Source organism: Sapajus apella, unplaced genomic scaffold (assembly GCF_009761245.1).
Source record: "Sapajus apella isolate SASKATOON/1434 unplaced genomic scaffold, GSC_monkey_1.0 scaffold41, whole genome shotgun sequence".
Taxonomy (NCBI): domain Eukaryota; kingdom Metazoa; phylum Chordata; class Mammalia; order Primates; family Cebidae; genus Sapajus; species Sapajus apella.
The window spans coordinates 17,752,044-17,774,283 of record NW_022436981.1 but is presented as its reverse complement, the minus strand read 5'-3'; the positions used below and the strand labels follow the sequence as shown (position 1 = coordinate 17,774,283).

General features: G+C 39.5%; 1 protein-coding gene across 1 annotated transcript; it reads right to left on the bottom strand.

The window, feature by feature from the left end:
- Positions 1-6,262: 6,262 nt before the first annotated feature.
- PTP4A1 (protein tyrosine phosphatase 4A1) lies at positions 6,263-18,199 on the bottom strand. The gene is made up of 6 exons (XM_032299784.1): positions 16,663-18,199; positions 12,608-13,157; positions 10,995-11,087; positions 10,520-10,650; positions 10,239-10,313; positions 6,263-9,536 (listed from the first exon to the last, which is right to left on the bottom strand). The coding sequence occupies exons 2-6, from the start codon at positions 12,710-12,712 to the stop codon at positions 9,419-9,421; spliced, it is 522 nt and encodes a 173-aa protein (XP_032155675.1). The 5' UTR covers positions 12,713-13,157; positions 16,663-18,199; the 3' UTR covers positions 6,263-9,418.
- Between the last annotated feature and the right edge of the window lie 4,041 nt (positions 18,200-22,240).

The window sequence follows — 22,240 nt, the reverse complement described above, 5'->3', positions numbered from 1 at the left end:
TGGCCGGGTGCGGTGGCTCACGCCTGTAATCCCAGCACTTTGGGAGGCTGAGGCGGGTGGCTCACAAGGTCAAGAGATCGAGACCGTCCTGGTCAACATAGTGAAACCCCATCTCTACTAAAAATACAAAAAATTAGCTGGGCAGGGTGGTGCGTGTCTGTAATCCCAGCTACTCGGGAGGCTGAGGCAGGAAAATTGCCTGAACCCAGGAGGCGGAGGTTGCGGTGAGCCGAGATCGCGCCATTGCACTCCAGCCTGGGTAACAAGAGCGAAACTCTGTCGCAAAAAAAAAAAAAAAAAAAAAAAAGATGAAATTTTCTATATAGAAAAAAAAAAAGGAAGAAAAGCAATTTTTCATTGATTGTGTTGTCAAGATGGCTAGACCTAACTCATGGTAACCTTTTTTCATCTATCAAGGTGAGGTAGAATTAGAGGGCAGAATCATTTCTCAAATAGAAATGTTTGGTAAATTTTAGATATTCCACAAGGAACAACCTGATTTACATATGCAGCCAGTCCAGCAACTTAATGCCAATATTTATGCTTGGAAGTTCATCCTGTCAAGTTTTTACTTTTCCAGCTGCATTTCTGTGATGGATTTGAATATTTAGATGCACCAATGAGCACTATTAAACATGGCTGTATTTACTTTTTTACATAGCATATTTAACTGGCATAACTACAAGTGTTATTTAATTAATGTCTAAATATTTGCTTTCTTTTTCTTTTCTTCTTCTTCTTTTTTTTTTTCCAAGATGGAGTTTTGCTCTTGTTGCCCAGGCTGCAGTGCAATGGTGCGGCCTCGGCTCACTGCAACCCCCGCCTCCCGGGTTTAAGCAATTCTCCTGCCTCAGCCTCCCAAGTAGCTGGAATTACAGGCACACACCACTACGCCTGGCTAATTTTTGTATTTTTAGTAGAGATGGGGTTTCACCATGTTGGCCAGGCTGGTCTTGAACTCCTGACTTCAGCTGATCCACCTGCCTCAGCCTCCCAAACTGCTGGGATTACAGGCATAAGCCACCATGCCTGGTCAGTATTTGCTTTCTTTAAATCTGGGTTTTAATAGCATCCAGCTGATAGCTAGCTACCAATGAAAATTATTTGAATGTAATTTTGCAGCAGGGGTATTTTAATATGTTTCTTTTGCAATCTAGAACCTTTAAGAAGTTGTTTTGATTTAGATTAGTTGTTTTTATTATACTATAGCCAGTAGTTCATGTTTAAATTTCAACCTGGTAGTCTAAGTTCCACGAAGGTAAGGACCAGGTTTGTCTTCATCACTTTGTCTTCACTGCCTGATACATAGGATGTAATGTTCATGCAGTGAGTGTCTATGAAATAAATGCATGATTTCCGGATTCTCTCTAGTTGAAGAACTGCGTAATTCCCTACAGACCGGAATTTTAAAATCCTAGCATACATGATAAAAGTTAAGTCATGTATGTCAAATACTAACTAGTAAAAACAGAACAAACTTTTATAGAGCTGTTTTCTTAGCATACTGTCTGATTTTCTTATAATTGCATTCAAGTTAGGGGAGATTTTTCTGAAACAGTTTCCCTGCAAAGGAAACAGATATTTAGATACAGTATGTTGAAAGTGGGGGCAGGCCTGGTTGCAGGTATTATCATGTTACAGATTTTGTGTTATTATGATAATTAAAGAAACCAGCTATTGAGTTATTTCTCTCAGGATGGATTCTTCATTGACAAGAAATGGAAGTTACTGGTGAAGTTCTGTGGCATCACCTCCACAACACTATTTGTTGGCCTCTAGTGTGGGCAGGTCTCTAACAAGCAGGTAACTAAGTAAAAGAATTATAATGGATCACACCTACCTAAGTCACATTTGATCTAGTTGAACTCTGTTATTTACTCCTTCAATCTAGGGGCTTTTAGCTGCCTATTCATTGTTTTGAGTTCCTATGTTAATGAAGCTGTAGTGAAGGTCCGCTTGTAAAACAGGTCTTTATTTTAGCCTGAGTGGTGTCCAGTACATCCAAACTTATTTATTGGTCTTCTTCTAGCCAATGAATGTAGCCAATAACACAAGGTAAACAAATGAAACTGGAATTTAAGTTGCTGAATTTTATGAAGTTTTGAAAGTTGTCAGAATCAAAATGCAATCATTAATGTTAAAACAATAACGACAAAAAAACTCTAGAGCCAGGAAAGGCCATGAAGAGAGGGTTCTCATGCTTGTTTGCTTGATAACAAAGACTGTCACGAAGGCTCTCCAAAAACCAACCTTGCACAAAGGCCATTGCAACCTTATACAACAAATTCTTTTGCAAGGACATCTGCCCGGCAACTGCCTATCTAACCCTGGATTGCTGTCACCCTTGTTTTTGGTCTTTGTTGCCAAGGATAATTGTTTGAAAACAATTATGTCATCCTCATTCTTTTCTTAAAAACCTTTATATTCCTTTACCTTCCAGAATATGAGTAAACTATGAATATGCACATAGTTTACTCTGGCGTGAATAATTCCACCGCTATGCCCTATTCCCAAATAAACATCTTTTCTTTTAGAGAGCCTCTCTCTGTTATTTAAACTGACAAAATCAGTGAAAGTGATGTTTGAGAACTGCTCAAATAACAACAAAAGTTATTGTAGGATAAGGATCTGGCATAGTTAAGTCAACTGAAAATTAAAAAGAGGAAAATTTATATGGATGTGTATAGTGCTTCAAGACAAAATTATCTAAATAATAACTGGCTAAGCCTGGCCTTTGGAAAAATTAAAGTCCTGAAAGATTTTTGCAAAAATTATCAAGCCTGTGATCACATTCTTCAAGTCAGAAGTGAAATGAACATTATGTTGTCTCTTCCCCAAAAATCAACCCTTAATGGCGAGGGCATGGTGGCTCATGCCTGTAACTAAAGAAGGTCCCAAGGGCAATTCTTTTTATTATTTCACTATAAAATCTGTATTTTTTTTCATGACTGAAAAGTAATGGCCAGTTGCAGCGGCTCAGGCCTGTAATCCCAGCACTTTGAGAGGCCGAGGCAGGTGGATCACCTAAGGTCAGGAGTTCAAGACCAGCCTGGCCAACATGGTGAAACCTCATTTCTACTAAAAAACACAAAAATTAGCTGGACATGGTTGCTCACACCTGTACTTCCAGCTACTCAGGAGGCTGAGGCAGAACTACTTGAACCCGGGAGGCAGACGTTGCAGTGAGCTGAGATTGCGTGCCACTGCACTTCAGTCTGGGCGACAGAGCGAGACTTCATCTCAAGAAAATAAATAAAATAAAATAAATACACTTGATTAAGTTGAAACTGAATGAATGACCTGTTTCATATTACTGTAGATACCTCCATTTTATTGTCACTTCCAAAAAATGTATGTATTGCCGCTTCTAAAAAACAAAATGTGTCAGTTTGGAAATCTTAAAAAATGAATAATGTCAACTTTTCCCAGTGTATTCTGCAGATCACTAATCTCAAGCAGTCATCTGTGAAAAAAAGGCATCTGCAGTGGTACAGGATGTTATCTGTTTCCCACACCCTGTTCTCTACTCTGCTCTGTTTCCAAAAGGTTGATCTGTATAGACTGCAGGTCCCTTTGCCTTCTGCCTGGGGAGAGGGGAAAAGGGAGACCAGTAGGACATCAAAGGGGTTGCAGAAATGAGGCTGAATATTTCTTGGTCTTTTATTGGCCTCCACCTGAATTGCTGTTAGTTGGCTGTATCTTCCAACTAAGGTCACAGCTTCTTTGAGGAAGTCCTATCTATTTAGCTCTTCTTTTCAGTCCCAGTAACTGGTCCCCCTGCCTTGCCTCTTTAGACTGAGAGGTGGCAACAGCATCGCAACATCCCAGTTGGCTTCCCTTTATTAAATGCTTCTTTTGCCAGGAGCAGTGGCTCATGCCTGTAATCCCAGCACTTTGGGAGGCTGAGACTATGGGGTTTTCTAGATATAAGATCATGTCATCTACAAAGAGAGACAGTTTGATTTTCTCTCTTTCTATTTGAATAGGTGTTACTTCTTTCTCTTCCCTGTTTGTCCTGGCCAGAACTTCCAATACTATGTTGAATATGAGTGGTGAGAGAGGGCATCCTTGTCTTGTGCTTGTTTTTAAGGGGAATGCTTCTGGCTTTTGCCCATTCAGTAAGATATTGAAATAAATGGTTCTTACTATTTTGTGCTACATTCCATCAATACCTAGTTTATTGAGAGTTTTTAAACATGATGGGATATTGAATTTTATCCAAGACCCTTTCTGTATCTGTTGAGATAATCATATGATTTTTGTGTTTAGTTGTTTTTATGTGATGCGCTATGTTTATTGATTTGCATATGTTAAACCAGCTTTGCATCCCAGAGATAAAGACAACTAGATCATGGAGGGTAAACTTTTTGATGTGCTGCTGGATTCAGTTTGCCAGTATTTTATTGAGGATTTTTGCACCAATGCTCATCAGGAATATTGGCCTGAAGTATTTTGTTCTTGTATCTCTATTAAACGCTTCTTAACCACTGTGAGTGAGCAATCTGTTTTCTTCTAAGACACCAACTTATACAATGGCTAAATACAATATTGTTCTCTTGGAAAGATTAAACATCCACACCAGCATATTAAAGGTTCTAATATTGCAATAAATAATGTCTAAGATTAGCGCATTTCTCTAATATACCTAAGACTGTCCTTTGAAAATATTTGATTATAAAATTCCTTGCCTTAAAAACCACGAAACCAAACTTGGCCGAGCGCAGTGGCTCACTCCTGTAATTCTAGCATTTCAGGAGGCCGAGGCAGGCAGATCACTTCAGCCCAGGAGTTTGAGATCAGCCTGGGCAACATGGCGAAACTCCGTTTCTACTTAAAAATACAAAAGTTAGCCAGGCGTGGTGGTGCATACCTGTAGTCCCAGCCTCTCAGGAGGCTGAGGTAGAAGAATCCCAGAAGGTTGAAGCTGCAGTGAGCCAAGATTGTACCACTGCACTCAAACCTGGGTGCCAAGTGAGACCCTGTCTCAAAAAACAAACAAAAAGGAAATGCAGCAAGCACTACACACACACACACACACACACACACACACACACACACACCCACCCACCACCCCCCCCATGGGCAATCATTGTAAGCATCTAATTGTTCTGTGCAGTGTGTGAAATATCGATGTCCTTAAGGTCAATTGAGGTCTATAAGCTTAAAGCTGTTAGTCACAGCATTGACTTGTCCCGAATGGCTGTACTTTTTATATTGTATAGGTTTTGATTCAAAATTTCTCTTGGTATCAGGCTTACAAGTGTATCTTAATTGCTACCCTCATGCTTCTCAACTTCGGTGCCTGAAATTCATGACATCTATTTTGGCTGCCTGGAAACTTTAACCCTTTATGTATGGCATTTCAGTTGTGTAGAATGTTGCTATGGATGTACTCTCCTAAATCCTCAGGTGGAGGTGATTAATTCTGTGTAGTTCTGGCCCTTCACCACATGATAGAATTGCTCTGAGTACAAGTGACATGTATCATTTCTTAGCCAAGCATTTAATCACCAAGTGAGACACTAAATCTCTTTTTGCCTTCTGTCACAGCTAGCACTGTTCCAAAGAGTAGATGCTCCATTAGCCTGGGCCCTTATGATGGACATAAATTTTAAGAAATAATTCTTAAACTGTCTTAGTTACTGAGACTTCAGGGTTGTTTGTTCCTGCAGCGTAATTTAGCCTATTCTGATTTACTTCAAATAAAGGTTTTTCTGCAAAGGTAGAAAAAGGGCTCAATTTAAATGAAGGAAATTATAAATAATTTTCATAAAGAAATTTATAATACAGTCTTCACAAGGAAAATGAGGATTTCAACAAGCAAGAGTTCAAAACTCAGAGTAGCTTTAATTAGTTATGTCAAAGTCCTGTATATTTATTTACATAACTGTGCGGTGTAGTGGATAGGCTCAAACACAGGTTTGAATCTCTGACTTCTACCACTTATTAGCTAGTCTCCTATCTGGAGGCTCAAACCCCTTACTATAAAATTGGGACAAGATGTTGGAAGGGAATCAAATTATAAAAGTTACCTGACAATAAAATCAGTAATAAATGGCAGCTATCAATTTGTTACTTTGCAGAAAGTACATTCACAGGCTTCTCCGGCAATATACATAATTATAAAATCACCATCAATCCTTTCATTCATACCTTAACATATATAACTGGTTTAATTCATTGAAGGCAAATATAAATTTTCCCCTGCTTTCCTTCCAGCCACTTAGGCTGGTTACCCCAAATGTAATGGAGAAACATTAAATGTCACTTTTAAACCAGTCTTTAATTTTCAATTCAGGTGTGAGGCACATATATACACACAAACATATTAATTTAAGGAGCAAGAATGTAGAATATAAACATGTAAGGCAGACACTACTTCATGTATTTTGTTTCAAAGTTACTTTGAAATAACTTCATTGTTTACATGTAAAAGAAAAACATCATTCATTTATACTTCCACTTCCCTTTGAAGTATTCATATTTCCTGAAACTCTAACAGAAAACATCCTCTCTTAATCATGGCAAGGGGTGGGGTACTCATTGGTGACCAAAATCTGGTGACACCATCTTTCATGTTCTTTGCCATACTTTTAAATGCCCAGCAAACAGTAAATATTGACCAGATGACGATAACATTTAAAAAATAGATTTCTAGAGACTGAGATTCTTTAGCCAAGTTGAGGGACCACATCATTTTGAAGCACTCCAGAAGGGGGATGTGATTAAATGTGACTGCATGCCTGGGCTGGCTGCTTCTAGGTATGGAGCTGTGTTAAGGCATGGGAATAGGACAGCAATGCCCTAGGAGGGCACTAGGGGAAACAATGGTTGCAGTGCACTGCAGAATGACCAACTGCACCTATTTCTAGAGTTTTCCTTCAACTGAAAAGAGACGGAATTTTCTTATGATTCAGTAACTGCATTACTTACATCAGCAACATTATGGTTTCTATAGACAAGCCTAGGCAACTAGTATCTATTTACATCATCCCATTAAGGGTATCCAAACCCAACCAACCAAATTTTAGACACCATCAGATAATTTCTTGCATTCAAGACTTCAACTCATAACTCTGAATTCTTATTAGATATAAGGAATCTAAGATATATTATAGGCATTCCTATAATTAGCCATATTTACAAGATACAAAATATTTGGATAAAAAGCAAATTTCATCACATTGTATATTGTACAGGTAAGGTTTATAAAGTAAATTTATTTTTAGCACCATATATACAATCCAACACTGCAAATTAATCTTTTCAAACTCAAAAGGTATTTTTCATTAATCATGTTACATCCTCTCTCTCAATAAACACAAATGCTGTTTTATGGGCTGTGTGGTAATAGTTTAACATTTAGTAATTGGTTCTCATCAAGACTAGGCTTATTTCCTTAAAAAAAAAAAAACAGCTCGGGTTAACCCAATAGCCAAAAATTTGTGATTATTATCACAAATAATCCAAGATTTAAATAACCATGGGCCTCCAGAGGCCCCTGTTCTTCCCTTTGCCCTCTCTAAATTTCAGGAATAGAATATATCAGGCATTTAAATGTTATGAAGAGATGGCATTAGAAACACAAGGTGGAGTGCCACTTTTTACTTGAACTTTGAATCCTTTACATTTGTAACTGCTATTGAAAAAAAATCAAAGACATCTACCACTTTTAGATTAACATGAGCTATCAAAGGAGTTATTTTAGATCATTAAAGGAAACAACATTAAGCCTTCAATGTGTCAAATACTAATGTTTAAACTAATTTCAAAATCGATAAAGTTATGTAATAATTTGCAAAGGAGAAAACTGAGGCTCAGAAGTTGCACAAAACCATTAATTAGTGGAACTGAGCTTTAGAAATCTAGGCTGTCCTCTACTATACACGATTTCTCCTCAGTACACGATAAACTGGTTCAAAATTATCTAGACCTTTAAAATGTAATGGAAAGTGCTTTTAGTATTAAACCGTTTTTATGAATGACCCTAACAAATTTTGTCTAAAACCTTACTAAAATGCTGACTTCATTTATAATCCTTCATTTGTAAAAAGATGAGGACACACTATACATCAAATGGCATTAAGTGAAGTGCAATTCATTTTGTTTTCTACAAAACAAGTTAATTTTAAGCAAAACAATCTCAATGATGATAAATGCATTTCATTATTTATTTAGATGTTTAAGCTCTCGCACTAAGTTTTTACAAGCTGGTGAACACTGACAAATTATTTCTCCCACAGAACTATAACCACACATCCCCAGACAGTATAAATACATGGTTGAACTAACATTAATACACATCACCATTTTATCAATTACATAATAAAACAAATTATCAAGTATCCAAATATTAAGTTACAGAGCTCAAAGGCATATAAAATATTAGATGTCTGCTCAATTCATTAGCAGAAACCCACTTCTTTTTTTGCAAGAGAGGCTCGGAAGGAAAAAAAAAGAATCACACTTTCGAACAAAAATAAGTTGGTAAACAACTTCTGATAAGTATGGAAAAAAAATTACAAGAATTTCAGGAAGTTTATGATTACAATAACAAAGCATCTCTACCTTTTAAAAAAATATTTTACTAAATTAAAGAGCATATTCTACATGTTCTGCACAAGACAAAGGCAACATTTTGCTAAAAATAATTAACAGACCCCTCCCATTCTTTCTCAGGCCCTCCCTGTTAAGTTGCACCTCAGAGTGCAAACATTAAATTAACTGTAAGGCTTTTTTTGTCTGAAGACATTAAAGACATGTGCTTCTGTACAATGTAGATTTTCAAAATGGAGGTTTTTTTTTAATAACAACAGAAAGTGAGATTTATAGAAACACATTAAATAATCATTTTAAGACTTGGTTAAAAAAAATTCAATGGTTAAGCAAACCTGATGTATGAATGTGGGAGATGTAAACATAAAGCGAGCAGGCAAATAATCATGTAGGCCCTACTTTCAATGTCTGAAATGATTGCAGGAATAAACCACATAAGGTCTAGAGTGTTCATAGTTCCTGGGATTTAGTTCTGTATGGTACTAAAAATATATAAGTATTGTGCTGGGTATTTTGGCACCTAAATCTTCCTACATATGTATTGATAAGATTCTGGCATGGGAATAGATTGAAACAAGTCATAACTCAATACTACATGATTTTGGGAATGGTCAATTGGTACGAATGACAGACACATTTTATATGCTGACAACAAGAATCTTTTGCCAAGTGTCCAAATAGGTTGACTGTAACCCAAACACAGAGGTTGCCAAATCTGTCTAGCTTGTGGCCTCGTAAAAATGCCTTTCAATACTCCTGTGGAAGCTTCATCAGACTTACTAAGCCAATATGTTGGCTAATATGTATAACAAATTAGGTCGTATCTCAGATTCTACTTTCAATAGCATTAGGCACCCCAGTTTTATTGAATGCAACAGTTGTTTCTATGACCATTGGAATCTTTGAAGCGCAGCCGCATTTTAGGACGATACTTCTCCAAATACAAAAGTTGCTTGCTGTTAAAAGCTCCACGCCGCTTTCTGGGAGGAAAAAAAAATTGAAACAATTACAACAAAAGCCCCCTACAGTAATATTTAGTGCCTATGGACAACTATCACCTCTCTTGTGGCAACTTATCTTTTGATTAATTAGGCTGCTACCTGATGCAGAAAAAATATGAACAGGCACATCAGTGCAAATGGAAAAATCACACAAATCTATATTGAGTGCTGGTTACAATAGCCACAAATCCATTTATACCTAAGTCCAAGATAAGACAAAGCTAATTTATAGTGATGAAGTCAGAAGTTGCCTCTGGTGGCAGGGAAGATGACTACAAAAGCCACAAAGGCATTTTCTAGAGCACTCAAAATATTCTATACATTGTATTAGATGTAACCATCTAATACATGTAAACATTTTGCTATTATCAACTGGTCTCCTTTGGAGACCTGTGCATTTTATTGTATCTTACTTATACCTCAATAAAAATGCAAACTAATAAGCAACTTATTCAATAAAGTATTTAAAGCAAAACAGTAATTCAAAGAATCTTGCTGGATTAGAATCTTAGTAATATGCATGAAATGCAAACAAGAATGTAACATCTTGATTTCCTGGTTTTAATCCTATCTCAAAAAATAACCATAATGATTAGATGGACTATTAGGCTATTACTTAAACTCACTGACATTCAATAAGGAAATCAAAGAGTGCAAATGAAAAGAGAATCCATTACTTACTGTCTTATGAATTGTACTGCATCTTCATACTTCATTCCACCTTCAATTAATGCTAGGGCAACAAGTACTGGAGCTCTGGTAAGGTAAGAATTTTGATAAATAGGTTTTTCAAAACCAAATCCTGGTAAACTTTTATCTCCAAACATTCCCCAACCCAGAAGTATCATTATCTACCACCCTTCCAAGTAATTAAATAGTAAAAAAGAAGATTTTTTCAAGTTTCAGTATTTTTTATATCAACTCACATTTTTACCTAGAATCAAACTGATAAATTCATTTACCTCCCAAGGCCTGCAACGCAATGAACAGCAATACAACAACCAGGTTCTTCACGAAACTTGATTTTTACAAGACTTAACCAGTCATCAACAATCTGGTTGGACGGTGGTGCCCCATCATCAAAAGGCCAATCCTAAGTCAAAAGAGTAAATATTTTAGATTATTAATATAAATACTGTAGCAGTAATTCTAAATTCTGACATCCAAATGTTTTCAAAAGCATTCTCATTTTAATGTTTAATCACATCTTATTAAACCTTTGTCCACCAAATGTGACTAAATGCTCAACAAAAATGTTTCATAACTTCAAATCCTTGCTTAGCTTTTCACCTTTATTTAAAAATTAAGATACAGCATAATAATTAAAATTTACTTAGCTTTTTGAAGTCTATTTATGACATAAATATTTGAATTTACTATTTGAATAAACTTTTGGAACACAGCACCATAAACACATTGGAACTGTTAAATACTTACGAGAACACGGATACCTTCTTTCTCCACAAGAGTAGTGTCATAAGTTGCTTCACATACTCTTACTATTGTGGTAACTCCATACTTCTTAAGTTCCTGGATAAAACATACATTTAAAAAAATCTTAATGAAGTCTTTATAACCACATCACTGTTACACAACATGTTCTGATCATCACTGATTATTAAGTATGGTGTTGAACAGAAAATCACTTAAAGAATGATATGTTTAACAGAGAAGCAAATTTTGTTTTAAATGACAATACTAGTTCTTTATAGTCATGGCAACACCGGACAGACTGGGATGAAACATTAACCAAAAAGGGCTAGCAGCAACTCAGAGAAAGGTAAATATAACTAAAGGAATCATTTATAAACTAATCAAGTAATCTGATCTGACTCAATTATACTCATTCCTTAAACTTTTACCCATTTGAAGTACATAAAATGATGCCTTAAAAGTGTAGTCAAAGATTCTAGAATCCTGCTGGGCGAGGTGGCTTACGCCTGTAATCCCAGCACTTTTGGAGGACGAGGCGGTCAGATCACCTGAGGTCAGCGGTTTGAGACCAGCCTGACCAACATGGAGAAACCCCGTCACTTTAATAAAAAAGATTCTAGAATCCTGAAAATACAGTAAAAAAGCCCACACATCACTTAAAACTACAAGCTTCAAAACGCATTATTGCTAATTACTACTTTTTTAAAATTACTAATTGTTACTAATTATAACTCTCCCGACATTTATATACTGTATGTGGTGATCAAAAATAAAAGCACCATTATAGTATTTCCCAGCCTGGGCTCGGTGGGGTGGCTCACGTCTTTAATCTCAGCACTTTATAAGGCTGAGGCTGGCAGATCACTTGACGTCAGGAGTTCGAGACCAGCCTGGCCAGCATGGTGAAACCCTGTCTCTACTAAAAATACAAAAACTATCCAGACACAGTGGTAAGCCTGTAGTCCCAGCTACTTCGGAGGCTGAGGCTGGAGAATCACTTGAATCCAGGAGGCAGAGGCTGCAGTGAGCTAACGCCACTGCATTCCAGCCTGGCAAAGTATTCCCCCCTATGTTCTAAGAGGCCTATTTGCTGTTTTTGCCGTTTCTTAACAACTGTCGATATTTATAAAATAAAACATGTACACGTCTGGATATATTATTCAGCATTCTGTTCCTTTCTCCTAGTAAAAAGAGGTAGGTGGAGTTTTGGCTTCATAGCTACCATTAGGAGGGAACAGAATTAGTAGTTGAAAATTGGATTCTAAGCATCAAATGGGGTCCAGGAAAAACTAACTTTGGTTTATAGCATTTGTCATTAGGTCAAGCAGATATATTAAAAAAATCCATAAATGGCAGCCTTTCCCATGTAAATTTCTTACAAGCTAAGTGAGAGCTCTACTGTTTTACTGTCCACTTATAAATTTAAGCAACATAGTTCAGAGGCACAAACTACTAACTCAAGCACATGCCCTTCTCAAAATGTATAAATATACCTATAACCTACAGATGCTATCGGTGCTACACCATTTCATACTTTCCAAAGTAGTATTTACTTTGTTAGCTATAAGCTATTATATTGCAATCAGCATAAGATATCAAAATGTATCAAATCTTACCTCTATAAATTTGTTTAGGGTCGCATTGGTTGGATTGTGTGTAATAAGAAATCTCATGTTCTTGTATGTGACTTCCACGGGGGCTGGGCGGTTCATTCGAGCCATGTTAACTTAGTTAAAAAACACTCAATAGAGTTATGAAATAATTTAAAAAACTGAATACGGAAATGATGCAAAGAAACTGAAGTCTACTTCAATATACTCCACTTGAAATTCTCAGTGCTTTGAGTATGAAGTTGTTAAGTAATGATAAATGAAATGAACCTCCTAACAAGAAGCAGCAATTCTTCAATCCAGTAATACTGAGGCAACAGAAAAGAAGTGCACTGAGGTTTACCCCATTCAGGTCAGAACTCTTGTAAAATGTTCTGTGGATTTCAATTAAACACTTCTGTGTCCAGGATAACCACTCTTATGGGGGCTTCTTGGTGGAGTAGCAATCAATCTCTATAGTTCACTTGTCTGCATAGAGGTCGTGCTGTGCCTGGCAGTAATCTCCACTGCCCTTCAGAAACTCCATAAATGTGTGACCAAGAACACCACAGAATTGCTGTTTAAAAGAAAAAGAGGGGAAAAAAGAGAGAAGTTATTTTCCAATTCAAAAGAAATATATTACGCCTTTACACTATTTAAGTTCACAACTATCTTTTTAATAAAGCAGGGCCAGGGCCACTTCATCAACTTTTACTTGAATCGCAAAACTCAAGGGGTGAATACAGATTAAATCATCAATGATCTATTACCAAGATTCTTAAAAAGCAAAACAAAACAAAACAAAAAAAACCACCATTGTTACATTTTGGTGAAATTCATACATAACATACACATTGATACAAACTTCACAGATAACTCTGAAGTTATTAGTCTTGTATGATGCACTTAACTCATAAACTGAAACAATTTCCTTTTCAATTCTTTGCTTTTATATCCTTTTCTTAGACTGATTTAAGTGCTTCTATATTTAGAATCTCATTTTATCCTTAACAATCTGTTATCATTCCCATTTAACTGAAGATGAGGAAAATGAGTCTGAAAATCAACTTGTTATATGAAATATCTTAAGAATGTACGCTTATGAATTTAAAGGAATGAACTCCCATTTATAACTATAAAGAAAATGTTCATAATTTTAATAATATTCTTTTATATTTTAAAACGAAAATTTCACATATACAACTCAAAACTGAAATCCAACTCAGAGAAGGGGGGACAAAGGGAAGTTAAAGGTGGAAGTGGTGGGTCTCAAAGGCAAGGTAACTACTGCCACCAATAAATATAAATAAATATGTATTTATATTTTCTCTAAGCTCTCCCTTAAGAACTAAACCATTTTTATGCCAATAACAAACATTAAATGATACTTTCAAATATCTACATGTTAATAATTAGTCTTCTCTCAAAGAGTTTATAAGGTATCTGTGTACTTGGGCGTAAAGAGGGGACTAAGGAAAGTATTAATAACAGGTTTACAAGAGCACTAAGTCTCAGCCACTGCCTCAAGCACTTCATGTGTACTCTCATTACCAAACAAAATATTTTAACAAAACGTTCCATTAGTTTCCATGCTTAAATTTAAGCATTTGAAAGCTTAAAATTAAAATTCCAACAATCTGCTCCCATTTTCATTTTATACCTTTAAATAGTCCCATGGTAGTTATAGTTTCTAGAACTTTGCCAAATTTTGAAAAATAATTCTTATGGTGATCTGAGATTCCATAAAACATCGTCAAAAACCCAGTCTACTTTTCTGGCAAAACACAGGAATTAGCATTAGCAGTCATTTATCAAAAGGTCCCATAAGGAAGGTGACAAGTTTGTTCAAACTAGCCCTCACGGGTTACTTCACCTAGTTGGTCAGCTGGCTTAAAAAATTAGTGTCCAAATTACTAAAGACATCGCAGTTACGGTGAACAGAGATTGTAGTAATCTTTCATTATACTTTCACCCCAAATTCTACATACTACCTCCGTAGTATAAAAAGTAGTAATAAAAAGTGTATTCTGACACTTACCCAATGACATACAATGATCTTTAAAAGCTTTTTAAATGACTCATCAGTGTTCTAATTTCCAGGCACTACCTTTTTTCAATTAAAAGCTGATTTGAGACAGTATTTCACACCATTAATTCCATATTTAATAGCTAAAACTCCTGTTGGCTACAACCTAGTCTGGCCATATCCCTTCATATAAGTTAAGCACTTTCATCAGGAAGCAAAGAAAGCACTATATTAATTCCTTTCCTGAACAGGTTATTTTTACTTAGTGGAGCCACCCAGTGGCTGGGGGGACTCACCTGTTAAAATAAAGCAGTGGTGACCACAGATAGCTTTCTGTTATGCCCAAGACACTCCTCCATTCCCAATCTCCTACCCACAGGAAAAACTATCAATGATGGGGATTTTTTTCCCCTCCCACATATCAGTTGCATTATAATCACAACCATATACAAGGGGGAGAGAAGGAAAGAGCAATTTCTATGCAGAAGCTTAAGTCACTACTAAACTGCAGCGTCAAGCCAACTAACGTGTATAAGTCCTTTGTCAAATAATTCATTGGACAGTCTGTTCCACATCTCCTCAGGTCTTAGGCAAGGCACTTAACAAAGCATGTGTAAAATGCTGCTCGCTCTTGGGAATGATCTAGTTTTCATCTGACTGAGAAACAGGAAGCACTGCCTCAGAATCTGGATGTCTAGCAGGTCAACGGTTCCAATCATAGTGTAAATAACAACTTAATACTCGTGGACTGGTGGATAATTCCGCGGAAAGAAGATTAAAAAAAAAAACCCTCAGAATTCTGGCTCTGGTTGGCTGCTGCTGCCACAACCCAACAGGAGGCAACAACATATTACACTAGAGTTCAGGAACAGTTTTAAACAGTCCTCGATTAAAAGGCGCCATACAGGGCCCTTCCAAAATTGGCAGGGAAAACGTATGCTGCTGCCCGGACGGGAAGTCCTATGCTTCAGTGTAACTAACAGTAGCCCTGGCAGTTTCCTAGACGCTACGACCTAGGCCACTTCTCGACAACCGGCCCAGAGAAAGGACAAGACTCGACTTGTTCCCATTATCCCGAGCCCGAGGTGGGGCGAGAAATCCGGAACAGCTCGAATTACCAGGTGGGGCCTGGGAGGAGGGCGGGGCCGAGAGCCGGAGTTCTCACCGAGCAGAACCCCTCTTTGGCCCGGGCAGCGGTGCAGCTCGTGGAATGCCCCCGAGGGTCGCCGTTCCGTGCACGCGGCAGTGTGCTCCGGAGCCCGCCCGCTGCGCCCCCTCTCCGCGCCGCAATCACGGGTTCGCGCCGCGCCTTCAGTCAGGCGCGGGCGCCGAGGCCATTTTGTCTGTGGCTCGGTCCCGGCCGTCGAGCACAGGAGTGCGGCTGCACTCAGCGGCCGTTCCGCGCTCACCCGGGAGCTCCAAGAAGCTCGGGGCCCAGATCGTTACCACCAGTGCCAGGCTGTCCCGCCTACCCCACGCCCGCCCGGATCTGGAGGCGAACCCGCCACCGCCGCGCCCTCCCCGTATCCGGCTCCGCAGTGACACGCGCAACCCTCGCCCCACCCCGGGCCACGTCTCCCGCTCCCAGTGCAGCCACTCTCCTCCGGCCGAACAAAGAGGCCCCGGGACGCCGCGGAGCCTGCCATGCCCGGACGGGGCGCGCCAGACCAAAGGGCCAAGGGCGGATACGGCGGTCACAAAGCGGCTTTTGTGCCACCCACCGGGCCCGCTGTGGAAGCCGAAACTGCCCCGGGCCGCCGCACAGGACGGACTGCGCCGCCCCCGTTGCCCCGGGCTCGTGAGGGAGTGAAAAGCCGGTGCCTCCGGCGGCCAACGGCCACGCAGTAGTCCTGAGGGGCAGACGTCCGCCTCCGCACAGCGGCCACAATCGGTCGGCCACAGGGCCGTAACCCGCCCGCTCCCACCGGGACCCACCGGAACCGCAACCCGGGGCAACCTGGAGCGGTCGCCGGGCTCCGAACAAAGGCGACAGCCCGGATGGGGGGGCCGGTCGTGGATTCCTAGCCCTAGAGGCGGCGGTGCGACGGCTACTCACAGGAATATGTTTACTCATTGAAGATTGTGGCCTAATCATACAGCCGGTCCCGAGGCGGCGGCGACACAGGCGGTGGCGGCGGCTGCAGGGCAGGAGGCGGCGGTGGTCGTGGCGGAGCGGCGGCGGCTGCGATGCAGGCGGCGGCGGGGGCACGAGACTCTACCATGCAGTGAGCGGCTCCGAGCAGAGCGCGTAGCCTAGCCGGCCCGCAGCCGAAGGAGCCAATACACGCGCCGAGGCGCCCTTGCGTCACAAGCCCTCCCCTTTATAGCCAGCGCGACGTGCAACCCTGCAGCCACCAATCGCGGCCTGGAACTGCGAGCCAGGCGCCTACAGGCGGGGGCGGAGGCCCGCCCCCGCGGACGTCACTCCGCGGCGGCCGCCACCGGTGTGAACCGGTTGATGAATGGCTAAGCGCCGAGCCGGAGCATCCCTGGGCGGGGGAGGGAAGGGGCTGCCAGGGGGACTCCGGGATGCAGGAAGCCTGAGGTTAAGAAGGGGTGGGAGCCAGAGAGATTCCGCTCTATCGACTGGAGGGAATCACGCTGCAAATCGCGTTTCGCCTAATTAAAACCATCCAGGAGTACACGCATGTCACATGAGGAGACTCGAAGTTTGCCTCAATCGTAAAATACAGTCCCTGTAGGGCTGGAAGTGCGTCTCAGTGTCGACCCTGCTTTCTAATGCCTTAACCACGGTCATCTTTGCCAGTGGTTTACCTTGGAACCTGAGCCTGGAGTACCTTCGTCATCAAATAATATTTATGTCGCATGACCGCTGTACCCGGTGACTCAACACCTTGCCTGCCACGGCTTTAGGCTTGATCAGGATGAATTCTTGTCCCTGGGGGGCGCTTTCAAGCGGGGAGAAACTTACCTTCGCAAAACTTAATGCTATAGAAGATGGGGAGAGTATCTTTTTATGCAGATGAAACCCTATGCTCCCTATATTCTTTTTTTTGATCCCGCCTCCATGCTACATACGCGTGCAACTGCAGTTGGCTCAATTGTGGCATTTCGAAATCACATGCATCCTTTGTACTGCTGCTCATTTGATATGTTGTCTCAGATAATGAAAGGTTAGGAAGTGCTTAAAGGAAGCGTTTTTAAACATTAAGAATCTTCGGTTTTGTCAAGCACTGATGCAATTCTTTGCGTCAAAGCTAAAGCTGTTCTTTATGTTCGTTTTCAGTCCTGTTCCACTGACTTCATTATTTAAGCCCCTAAGAAGTAAAATCTTATCCCAGTTCTGTGCCATACAAGGGCAACTCTGTTACTTATAATCTGAAAACCCTTTCTCAGCTCTTGGGAAGGAGTAAACAGGACCTTTACCTGCTTTTGAAGAACTTAGTTGTCCACTACCACTGAAGCCTTTTGTTTGCTATTTTCACTGAGTGTGAGATTGGAGAGGGCTTTAGGGGTCAAATTTTGTCCTCTCTCAGTACGCTGCAGCATCTTAGGATTTGTAAGAACTTCTACTTAGAGACCCTGGTTGCATAGTTATTCAACTTTCATATAAACTCTGTAAGTGAAGTAAGAACTTTCAAAAACAAAAACAAACAAAAATCCTGGGCCAGACTTTCAAAGGAACAAAAACAATTCATCTTCGTTTGAAGAAAATGGCTCACGTAGGAAACATTTGAATCCATTTAAATCAAGGAAAACTAGCACATTTGAGAAATCTGTCCCTTCACAAATAAATGATTTTAAAAACTAAAGACTTTAAAATCTTAAATTCTAAGAAAATATAAAAAGCTTTAAAAAAATCGTGGGGTGATAGGGGCAAAGCTAAGCAGGCTGGGGAACTCAAGTCAAAAAGGACAGATTTCATTATATATAACAATTTAAAACTTTTATATGGCAAACAGCTTTTGACAAATACCAGTTTCACACTGGGAGAAAATATTGGTGATACTTCATGCGTAGGGTTAATATAAAAAGCTTGGCCAACATATATAATCGTGTAGTTTAAAAGCACATATTTAATCAGCAACTCTTACTCCAAAAGTTGTTAAACACAGATAATTGGAGTGGTGAAACTTTTTCCTGTAATGACATTTCAAAAAATACATTTGGTGGGACAAGATATAAACTCAGCAAATGATTAACAGAGCCAAATTTGAGTTAGCCAATTTTCTTGTAGAACTTGTGATGCAAGTTATTAGCCTTGTGATCCATAGATCCTGTAATTACCACAAGCAGTGCTGACATGAAGTATCCAGTCAGCTATGCTCATCAAGTTCTAAAACCTCTCAAATTCTCAAGTGGCCTGAGGGTCTTAGCCTCTCAGACAAGGTGCCATCCTATCCTACTATGAAAAGAACATATTTCAAGGATGAAAACATAGAGAAGGGTTTTGCTGTTAAGAGAAAGGATGCATTTTATTTGACTTTATTTATTTTTTTGAGATGGAGTCTTGCTCTGTTGCCCACGTTGCAGTGCAGTGGTGTGATCTTGGCTCACTGCAACCTCACCCTCCCAGATTCAAGTGATTATCCTGCCTCGGTCTCCCAAGTAGGTGGGATTACAGGTGCCTGCCACTACACCTGGCTAATTTGTTTGTATTTTTAGTAGAGATGGGATTTCATCATATTGACCAGGCTGGTTTTGAACTCCTGACCTTGAGTGATCTGCCCGCCTTGGCTTCCCAAAGGAAAGGACACATTTTAAACAAGATATAAGTGTGGTCTTGCTGACCAGTCCACTATATGTTCCTGCTTCTTTGTCAGCTGCCATTGTGGCTCACTGCTATGCTGAGGGTGTCTGCTGTATTTAGTTTAATACTTTGAAGCTGCAGATTCTTGGAGAAGAGTTGGTCAGTGTTGGTCAGGAGACTCCTGTGATTTGAGGACTCACTAACCCTTACAGACTTGCACTCAGAGCATTAGCACTTGTACTTATTTAAAGCAGGTCTCTAACAGTCTTGAAAACAGTGCTCCAGACACCAAGAAGTGAGAAAACACCTCTACAAGCCAAGGCTTACTCTAAGCTCCAGAAAAAGTTCTAATATAGAGGACTTTCTCTCCTGCTAAATAGCCAGGACTTTATATTGACAATTTAAAATATAAAAGCCAACAGTTGGAAAATAAGACTAGAAGACTATTATAAGGAGGCCAAGCGTAGTAGCTCATGCCTGTAATCCCAGCACTTTGGGAGGCCAAGATGGGTGGATCATTTGAGATTAGGAGTGCAAGACCAGCCTGGTCAACATGGTGAAACCCCGTTTCTACTAAAAATACAAAAAATGAGCCTGGCATTGTGGCAGACACCTGTAATCCCAGCTACTTGAAAGCCTGAGGGAGGAGAATCACTGGAAGGCCAGGAGGCCAAAGCTGCAGTGAGCCGAGATCGTGCCATGCACTCCAGCCTGGACAACAGAGTGAGCACCATTTCAAAAAAAAAGAGAATGCTGTAAGGAATATTTTAATGTGAGGTGAAAGACTGCAGAAGGCAAGAGTGCCCAGGAAGATTGGCAAATCTTGATGAAGAAGAACAGAGAAATCTTTACAAGAACAGCATATCTAGTAAACATTGATTCTGTTTATACCAAGTTTACAAAAGGAGTGAAGGATTCCATGATTTCCAATCTTAGATTGGTTGGGGCTAAGAGGAAGACTGATACAAACATTTAATATAGCAAGAGTAATATATTGCAGATATGGATTAAATGTGACAATACCAACCTAAAAAAAGACACTAGATAGCAAGATATAACGACAGTGTAGCAAATATACTTAGATTATGGCCCCAATGGGCCATAATCTAATAAGTATCTGGTTACCAGTGCAGAAGGTAAGCTTCCACCCCCATATTTAAGACGAGTCCTAAAAATTCAAGTATGCCATGGCTCCTGTCAGCATTGTTAAAATTTATTTCCCTTCTGCTGTTTTAGAACATTCTATTTCATATCCAATTAATTTTATTATATGATTATTAAAGTAAATATGCAGTATACAGGCATATCTTCATTTATTGTGCTTTGCAAATACTGGGTTTTTGTTTGTTTTACAAAACGATGGTTCGTGGCAGCTTTTTGTCAAGCAAGTCTATCATGTGCTCATTTTATGTCTCTGTGTAACATCTCGGTAATTCTGCCAATATTTTAAACTTTTAAATTATTATTACATCTGTTATGACAATTTGTGAACAGTGAGCTTTGATGTTATTATTGGCATTGTTTTGAGCCACCACAAACTGTACCCACTTATGATGGCAAACTTATTTGATAAATGTTGTGTATATTCTGTTTCGCTGATCAGCATATTCTTCAGTGAGACACAGCAATACTGAAATTAGGCCAATTAATAACCCTGCAATGGCCTCTAAGTGTTCAAGTGAAAGGAAGAGTCATTCATCTCACTTTAAATCAAAGCTAAAAATGGCTAAGCTGAGTAAGTTGAAAGCAGAAATAGGCTGAAAACTAGGCCTCAAACCGAAAACAGTCAAGTTGTGAATGCCAAGGAAAAGCTCTTGAAGGAAATTAAAAATGCTACTCCAGTGAACACAGGAATTATAAGAAAGTGAAACAGCCTCATTGTTGATAAGGAGAAAGTTTTAGAGTTCTGTATAGAAAATCAAACCAGCCACAGCATTCTCTAAAGTTAAAGCCTAATCCAGAGCAAGGCCTTAAGGCTCTTCATTTTTATGAAGGCTGAGAGAGGTGAGGAAGTTGAAGAAAAGGCTGAAGATAGCAGCGGTGGGTTTATGAGGTTTAAGGTTAGAAGCGCTCTCTTTAACATAAAAATGAAAGGTAAAGCAGTAAGTGCTGATGGAGAAGCTGCAGCAAGTTATTCAGAAGATTTAGCCAAGAACATTGATGAAGATGGCTACACTAAACAACAGATTTTCAGTGTAGACAAGACAATCTTATATTGGAAGAAGATGCTATCCAGGACTTTCATAGCTATAGAAGCTATGGCTTCAAAGTTTCGAAAGACAGGCAACTCTCTTGTTAGGGGCTGAGATGGCTGGTGACTTTAAGTTGAAGCAGATTTACCATTCTGAAAATCCTAGGACCCTTAAAAAATATGCTACATCTACTCTGCTGTGCTCTATGAATGGAAGAACAAAACCTGGTTGACAGCACATCTGTTTATAATGGCTCACTGAATATTTTAGGTCCACTGTTGAGACCTACTGATAAAACATGATTTATTTAAAAAATATTATTGGTCATTGACAATGCACATGGTCACTGAAAGGCTGCGATGGAGATGTACAAGGAAATTAATGTTGTTTACATGCCTGCTAACTACAGCATCCATTCTGCAACCTATGGATCAAGGAATAATTCTGACTTTGAGGTCTCAATATTTAAGAAATACATTTCATAAAGTTATAAGTTGCCACAGATGGTGATTCCTCTGATGGATCTGAGCAAGGTAAACCAAAAACATTCTGGAAAGGATTCTAGATGCCATTAAGAACATTCATGGAAGGAGGTAAAAATATTAGTATAAATAGGAGTTTGAAAGTGAATTCCAACTCTCATTGATGACCTTGAGGGATTCAAAGACTTCAGAGGAGGAAATCACTACAGGTATGGTGGAAATAGCAAGATAATTTGAGTTAAAAACAGA